The 8,965-nt window shown below is 26.7% G+C and overlaps 1 protein-coding gene and 1 long non-coding RNA gene across 2 annotated transcripts; one reads left to right on the top strand and one right to left on the bottom strand.

The window, feature by feature from the left end:
- Nucleotides 1–418: 418 nt before the first annotated feature.
- Nucleotides 419–1,756, bottom strand: LOC140675780 (uncharacterized). Its single transcript, XM_072910390.1, has 3 exons — nt 1,753–1,756; nt 1,339–1,442; nt 419–778 (listed from the first exon to the last, which is right to left on the bottom strand). The coding sequence occupies exons 1-3, from the start codon at nt 1,754–1,756 to the stop codon at nt 419–421; spliced, it is 468 nt and encodes a 155-aa protein (XP_072766491.1).
- A 5,066-nt stretch (nt 1,757–6,822) lies between these two features.
- On the top strand, nt 6,823–8,077 carry LOC140675807 (uncharacterized). The gene is made up of 3 exons (XR_012048477.1): nt 6,823–7,105; nt 7,694–7,873; nt 7,959–8,077. It is a non-coding gene; the product is annotated as an uncharacterized lncRNA (long non-coding RNA).
- The last annotated feature ends 888 nt before the right edge of the window (nt 8,078–8,965 follow it).

The raw sequence follows: 8,965 nt of genomic DNA, 5'->3' as shown, positions 1-8,965 counted from the left end.
ATAATGTATGATAATTGTAATATAATTATAATATAATATATGTAATATAATAACTGGCTATAAAAGTAATATTTATTATTCTTATAATACTTCCATACTTACACTAATTATAAAAAGTAATATGTGTATATAATGTACGAATTATAATATAAATTTTATAACATAAAAATAAAGTAATAATTTGAAATATGTTTATAAAAATAAACATTTAAGATAAATATTTAATAAACATTTTTAAAATAAACATTTGATGACTTGAAAACTTATTAACGAATTTACTCAAACTTATTTTAAATCTCAAATTATTACAATACTGTTACATATTAAACAAAAATATTTTATTATTTTAATAATGAATAAAAAATATTGTAAATAATGACTAATTAAAAATATGTATTTGTTTAAATAGTAGTCCGAGTTAATTGGATTTATCAGAACCTTCACAATTAATATTTGAAATTTTACTTAATATATGTTGTGTACTAGGAATTATTGAATCCCATTTAGTATTAAGGTTATAAATACCTTTTTGAATCAGCATCCAAAAATGTTCGCTCATTAAAGGATAGCTGACTTGAAAAACGTGAAATATTTTAAAACATACATCAATCGCTTTTAATGTACTATTTGTTTTATATAAAATGTCATCAATTTGAACGTAAATTTCTTTAACTTCACTAAGAGATCCTAGAATAACTATATAAGATTGTAATGTAATTTTTAATATTTCAGCAGTTTTTCTTGCTTCTTCTTTTATTAGAGTCATATCACCAGGGATCTAAAAAATATAAAGTAAAAATTTTAAAAGTGTAAGATAATTTAAAATAGAGTTTCAATACTTTCATATATTAACGTTTACATATTTTACTATGCTTGATTTTGCATTAGCTATCGAAGGCTTGTAACATTTATTTCCACATTTTATTATTTTTTTGGACGGAATTAAATGTGATAGTAACATAAGTCCTAAAGCAACCTTTGTATCTAACAATAAGAAATCAAAAATACTTTTTAAATAGATATACACATACATCATGACAGTTTTTTTAAAAGAACAAAAGATAAGAATTAAAAAATTATTACCTATTGAAATATCTTCATTTTTCAATTTTTCTAACATTAAATTTATTTCATCATCTTTAGTATTAAATGTTGAATATTTTATTATTACATCAATAAATTATTGCCACATATTAAAAGTCAAATTCACATTACTTAGATTCATTTTTTCAAAATCTAGTACAATTAATTGATATCCTTGTGTTTTAATATAGACCATTTGTTAAGAAGATTGTGTAACGTTTTTTCTTCGGCATTATTAATATCTTTATGCCTGACATCAAATGTAATTAACCAATGTTGAAGAATTAATTCCCATGGAACCAGATTTTCATCTAACCATTTAATACTCTCTTTCACTTTACTATCTATTTCCTTTGAAACTTTATAAAAAGTTAAATTTTCAGAAATAATTACAATGTAATTTATTAAATCTAATGACCAAATACAGATATGATAATTCAAGAATGGCGGACTCGTGTCTAATTTAACATTGAAAAATTTATTTAAAATTTTTTTTAATCAAATTTTTTTTATTTTAAATTTAATTTTAAATATAAAGTTAAATTTTTTTAAAACAATATTTTATTAAAATAATATTTTTAGAAATAATTGTTACTAAAAAAATAATTAAATAATTGTTTTTTAAAGACACAAAATTTTATCAATTTTGAATTTGTTTGACTAATTTACTCATTGAATTAAAAAAATATCTAGGATTAAAAAACTTAATTAGCATTATTTTTTGAAAGAAAATATTGTTAAGAATAATCATATAAATAAAAAATTTCTTTATATATATATATACCATATTCTTCATTATTATTCTCTTCTTTTTTCAATCTACATTCGAATTTTTTATTTAAAGTATGTCTGTTTCACCACTTATTCATTAATTTACCGCAGGCAATGATTGATTTTTTGTAATAAAATTTTTTTTCAAAATAGATGGTATATAATATGTCGTTGCTACTTCAGTAGGAAAAATGGTAACTATCATTTTTGAAATGTAATCAGTAGTAATGGGGCAGGTATGGACCGTCAAAACAAACCCTCACCACCGCGCCCTCGGGCACCCCAAGGGGTGTCTGGTGTTTTCCGCCACCACCACCAAGACTGACAGAAAAAAAGTGGTGATTGGAGGGGGAAGAGTTAGCGCTCAGGTAAGAAAAATTTATTTTTTGGAAAAATTTTCTGGTTTTCTCGGGACTTGAACCTGGGTCTTTTAATAATAATATGTTGAATATATTAATATGTTGAATATATTAATTATTATATTTATATAAAATAATATATTATTAATACATTAACCCCCCAACTGAATACGTGGGTCGTTGCATCGGCATCCGATCAAAATAATATTTAAAGTTTGACTTTGCATAGTTGTTAGAAGATCATATAAAGATTACTTTCAATTTTTTTTAAATAAAACCTATTTTAATAAAATGTATGTGATCTTAATTATTATTCTATAAATATTATGAACAGAGATATCATGTAAAATTCTGATGTCAGAATTTTTTATTAAGAAACGACGGAAAAATTTACAATTAAATCGTTTAACAAGAGATATAAGTAACACTCATGTATTGATTTTATGAATAGTAACCGTAATTAAATAACCTTTTTATTGTGTAAAAATGGTGACAGATGTTTCACAGATGACAATGTGTTGTAGTAGATTTTTAAATTACGTCTACATGAATTATTTACGTATTGTAAACAAATATTAACAATAAATATGTATATTAATAATATATTAACAATATATATGTATATATATATAACTGTATATAAATGTATATATATGTATATATATGTATGTATATATATAACAAATATATTAACAATAAATATGTATATTAATAATATATTAATATTAATTTTACAGATTTATAATATTAATATATTTTTAATATACATTATTTATATTTATTATTATGTGTTTACAATACATAAACAATTCATGTAGTCGTAATTTTAAAATCTACAGTACTATAGATCTGTTCGTTTTGATTACACTGACTGTAGTAGTTCAGAGGTTGTTTTTTTTGCTCGCCATTAGAAGAAAAAAGATAACTTGTGAGCCAGTGTAGTCAAAACGAGTAGACCTTATGTCATCTGTAAAGCATCTGTCACATCATTTTCACACAATAAAAAGGTTATTGAATTACGGTCACGATTCATAAAATCGATACGCGAGTGTCACTGATGTCATCTTTTGTTAAACGATTTAGTTGTAAATTTTTTCAACGTTTTTTGAAAAATTCTGACATCAAGGTACTTATTATAAAACTGTTCGAAAACGTTTTCGATCGGAATAATTTCTTTTTCCTTAAATACATAATAGAAAATTTAGGGAAAAACGAAATTATTCCGATCGGAAACGTTTTCGAATAGTTTCATAATAGGTACTCAGGATTTTACATGATATCTCCGTTCATGATATTTATAGAGTATAAATAAATATCATTTTATTATATAATTATTATATAATTATTATATAATTTAAACTCAAGTTTTTGATTAAACTTAACAAGAACTCAATCGGCTTGTTATTACCGTACATTTATTTATGAGGGCTTACTTATTTCTTAAATGATGAGTGTTAATATATATGTATATAATTATTTTAGATATAAATAAATCAAAGGAACAAAAAACTGATGCTAAAGGAACGAAACGAATTGTAAAAGAGAATGAAGTGGATGCAAATGAAATGGATACGAGCGATATATTACAAACGTCAAATTTTAGTAAATTTATCGAGTAAGTTATTTCACTTTATTTTTATAATTATACAGGGTGATATAAGGATGATCAGAATGATATGGGGACTAAATTTGTATACAGGTAGAACGGACCAAATTGAATCGAAAAGTCCTGTACCATTTTGCAATATTTGCAATATAGGTAACGAGTTATTAATTATTAAAAATCGCCGCATTAGTCCAGGCTACTGTCAAATGTAAGCGCGCGGTAAGATGCGACCGCCCAACGATTGAGGTTGATAGGGTTCTTATTTGTAATAAACATTACTGCTTGTAATGAACAACTTCTCGCATGCCTAGCAAACTTGATCATCGAATAGCCGCATTTTATTGTGCGTTTGTATTTGATAATACGGCGATTTTTTATAATTAATAATTTGTTAACTGTTGCAAAAATTGCAAAATGGTAGAGGACTTTTCAATTTTTGTCCGCTTTACCTGCACACAAATTTAGTTCCAATCATTTTAGGACATATATTGTACATCATTTTATGCAACATATTTTAATGTTTGATATTTATATTTTGTTTGTTAATTTATAGATCATCGAATAATAGACAAGATATTATGGTTATAAATAAAAACGATAAAATGGAAATGATTTCTTTTGCAACAGATGAGATGTTAGAATCAGTTCAACTTGAGGACTCCACTGTATAAGTTTTTTACTTTTAATTCATAGTATAAAAAATACACATGTATTTTTTTTCAATCACTAATTTATTTAAGGGAAAAAATTAATAACAGATGACAAATCGATAAACGTGTATGTTTAGTTATGGGTCTGAGCACTCGAGTTCTATGCTATATTATTTAAATTTTGATCATTTATAATTCAAAAACTATTGTAGTTTCAACATTTTTATATTAGAAATTTTTATTCTATTTTACTTTTAGAATACACTAATAAAATATTGTACAAAGGTTGTGAGATGTCCTATAAATATTTGTATATACATACATTTAAATTTTTTAATATTTTGAAAAGTAAAAATTATTTTAAAATCTTTTTTAGAGAAGTTATTGGTTTCATTGATGAGATTGATGGTCCGAAAATTGTTGGTAAAGCACAAAACTATCGATTGCTAAAATTTATTTTGAACAATAATAGTCGTCATAGAATTCAAGTCGTGGTATGGAATACTGAAATTGAGCGAATTCAGTTTCACATAAAACCAAATCGAGTAAATATATTTAAATATACTTTTTATTCTTATTTAATTAATATACAATAATAATTATATGTATGTTACTTTCTAATCTAATATTACTTTATGTACTTTACAGATTATTCATATTGATGGAGCGAAAGCTAAGAAAACGAAAGTGCCAGAGTTTAATCAAGAAACTCTTCCTTACGAACTTATTATTCGTTCGAATACAATTATTAGTAATTTGGGTTTGTTTGACCTTAAAAAAATTATTCACTCAGTTCAACCTGTTACGTCCAGGTCCGTAGAAAGGATGGGTCAGAGGAAGAGCGTAACAGGAACTGTTCCAATGTCGAAAGTCTTATCGACGAGTGACTCAGTCGAGCGAGATGCAGGTTAGCAAACAGGTAAACGACGGGTGTCGTTATTATTCTGTTATGCGAACGCTCTCTCGGTGGTCCCTTTTTGGTAAGAGAATCGAATCTCTTTTACGCGGGACGGGACCAAGTGTGATCTTTCGCGTAGAGAGAGTGAGGGAGTTAAATAAATTTACCGATCATTTAATATTTAATTTAACATTTATTCAATTAATTCCTAACGTTGTACATATAATCTTATTGATATCGGCCTTAAAATTATTTGTATAAGTGTGTGTGTGTTTGTGTGTGTGGATCGCGGGTGTTACATAAGTACAGAGGTCATCAACCAGAAAAGAAGGGGAACGAGTGCGATTCTAAAGATTTTATTCTGGTTGGTATTTGTTACAATAGTTTATAATAAGAAAAAAAAAATAATAATAAAGATTTGCGAACAGTGTCATGTATGTTACGGCGCGATTTCGCACACGGTCGTGTCGTCCGATCTATGGTCTCGATTGCACGCGAGAATCGGCGGGTCAGCGCGATTTTAGGCACTTTAAATAAAGAACAGGGTTGAATAAAGGGCAAAGAACGGCGGTGAAAGGGAAGGGAAATGGACTTACTACTTAGGCAAATTTGTTGCGTTTTTAGCTGCTGATCAGGTCGTGGCCCAGTTGTGGCTCTTGCTCGGCAGATGGTCGTTGTTGGCCACTGACTCTAATAGTTTTCAAAACTTAATCAGGACTCCCGATATGTGAAACAAATTCCTTGGGTCAGCGAACGACCGAAATAAGAATGAGCGAGAGTAACTGTGCCGAACGAATCTAACGCTGTACTATCGACTGATTTGAATTTTTGTTTTTTTGTGTCTGTAATGCGCGAGTCTTTCCTTTTTATATTAAATCTTGAGGGCGTGTTAACAATTTAGGACGGTAGTAGTATTTTTTGAGATTTCGACGTGTAAAAAGCTGTCGTTCGGTGAGATCCTTCTCCTTCTTATTTTTGATTGTTGCTGATTGGTGGGCTCTGTACGGCCTCTTAAGAAATTTGAAGATTCTTCATTTGGTTATCTCCTGGGATTATGCAGTTGTTTTTATCCATTTATTTATTAAGGGGATCTCGCTATCGATCCTTTTCGGTCTTTTTCTTTGAACATCGATTTCAATGTTTAAAACATTTTTTCGTTCCGCGGCCCTCTTATGACTGGTCGGGCAATTATTGCTTTATCTTTGTAGGAGGTAAAGACGTGGAGCCGACAGTGCGTAGCGGCGTTATTTGTTTCTTTCTTAAGATTATGCAGCTGTGTTTGTCGATTTATTCATTTAGAGGATCTCACTATCGGTCCTTTCCGGTCGTTTCTTTTGACATCGTTTTCAATGTTTTAAAATATTTTTCGTCGAGCAATCCTTTTTATGATTAGTCGGGCGATTATTGCTTCATTTTCGTGGGAGGAAAAACGTGGAGCCAACAGTGTGTAGCGGCATTATTTGTTTCTTTCTTAAGATTATGCAGCTGTGTTTGTCTGTTTCGTTGTTTAGAGGATTTCGTTATTGATCCCTTCCGGTATTTGTTTAGATATCATTTTTAATAGGTCTAAACATTATTTGATAATAACGGTTCTTTTCTATTGCGCGACCCGTTTTTTGTGACCGATCGGACGATTATTGTTCATTTCGTGGGAGGAAAAACGTGGAGCCGACAGGACGTAACAAACTTAAGTTGATAGAGCTATCAAATATTCCGAATCATTTGAATTCATGTGTTCGTAAGTAATTTTATTATTATTTTTTCTTTTGCGTCTAAATTTTTTTTATAATTTTCAATATATTACATATAATTTAATATTGTCATATACAGTGCTGGAAAAAAGTTCGGAAATGGTTAAGAATCTTAAAAAGTATTGATTTATTGAAAAAATATTTAACACTACGAAATAGGGTTTTATAAAATCTATCAAATGATATTTATTTGACCTTAAGATGATCTTGAAAAACATGATTCTCGTCAATATAAAAATCTTAAATGGAAATCCCTAATTTTTATAACATTCTTGTAGCTTTTCGAGAGTTTTCTAAAATACTATAATAAAGTATTTTCTCTTATGTATTGGAGTTATAAAGTTTACATCATCTCAAGGTCAAATGAATACTATTATCTAATAGATTTTTTAAGGTTTACTCTATGGTGTTAAACATTTTTTCAATAAATCAATATTTAAAAAATTTTTAACCGTTTCTGAACTTTTTACCAGCACTGTATATAATATGTTCTAATATTTATGTATGTTTTTTTTCTATTACATTTTTTTAAAATAAATACTTTTAATAAATACTTTAAATAAAATATTTTTTAGTTGTACGAGGATATATTAAAACAAGGTTTAATACTCTCTCAAATAGTTTTAAAACTATTGGAACTGGATCGATTACAGATGGTAATTACAAATTAGAGATTCAAATTGCTCATTATGAAGCTAATGATGGTTTCGAGAAAGGAGAAAATGTGGAAATAAAAGGATATGTGAAACATTCAAGTAAGTATATTAAAAATCTTAATTCTGTAATAGAATATTGTATTATTTTTTATTAATTTTTATGAATTACATATTTATTTTACAGATGACATCCTTTATCTTGATGTGGAAAAAATTTGTGACATTAAATTAATAGGAAATCAAGTGTTATCATTAGCACTATTGTTGCATGGTACGAAACTTATTATGAAGAGATCTTTTTCAAAAGAAGATGGACCTTCTGATTTACCAACTAACAAGATTCTTCGTAAATAATTTAAAAAGTATTCGTAATATTTTCAATAAGTTTTTTGTTCTTTATTTTTAGTTTATAAATAATTATTTCTTAATTTAGACTGTCTAAAAATGATATTTATTATTTAATTATTTCAACAGTCTTTGCGAAGCTATCGAATTTACTGGTGAGATTTTTGACTGTAACTTGTGTAATAACATATTTTGGTTTATTTGATTTTCTCGATGTCTACCGCGTAGATTTAATTAATTCTTTGTTCCGATCGTTTCACTTTTGATATTTCTTGCTTAATCTAAGTTCTCGTTTATAATATATTTCTAACAAAAAATGTGTAAAAGGGTGTTCTTCTTAACACTTCAACATATTAGTTTTTTAAATATACATATGTATATATTCAAAACTATTTTATGTTGTTATGTTTAGAAATAATGTACAACAAGATGTATGTATATGTATAAGATATATTTGTATAGGTATTTATAGAAATTCATTTTTTTATACAAATTCTAGAAAATTATATTTTATTATATATAAAAAGATGTGTAGAAAAAAATAGAGTTTTATAATACTTAATAAATAATTAAAAAGAATTTTTACAATGAGAAAAACTTATTTATTTAAAGATTTAATTTTTCTAATTAATCTATGAAAAGCTTTATAATGATGAATTTTCATGTTAACTTGCGTGTTAATTTATTTTTATTTATATATTTTTTGTTACATTTATTTCGTCTTTTTTATTTCAAGAAATAATATTTCCTTTTCTAACGTTTTCAAATAATAAAGTAGATTTGATCGATCCGAGAGTAATTAATGATGTCATTAACCAATCACAACTATTTTTTTGAAGAATAAAT

The sequence above is a fragment of the Anoplolepis gracilipes genome, unplaced genomic scaffold (assembly GCF_047496725.1).
Source record: "Anoplolepis gracilipes unplaced genomic scaffold, ASM4749672v1 Contig18, whole genome shotgun sequence".
NCBI classification, from domain to species: domain Eukaryota; kingdom Metazoa; phylum Arthropoda; class Insecta; order Hymenoptera; family Formicidae; genus Anoplolepis; species Anoplolepis gracilipes.
Note: the sequence above shows the minus strand (reverse complement) of the source record. Positions and strands in the feature narration are given on the sequence as shown.

Excerpts from the sequence above, each read along its gene's own strand:
- LOC140675780 (XM_072910390.1), bottom strand. Across the intron at positions 779-1,338 it reads ATTGGTTAATTACATTTGAT|ATCCCTGGTGATATGACTCT; the intron begins GTCAGGCATAAA and ends TATATTTTTTAG.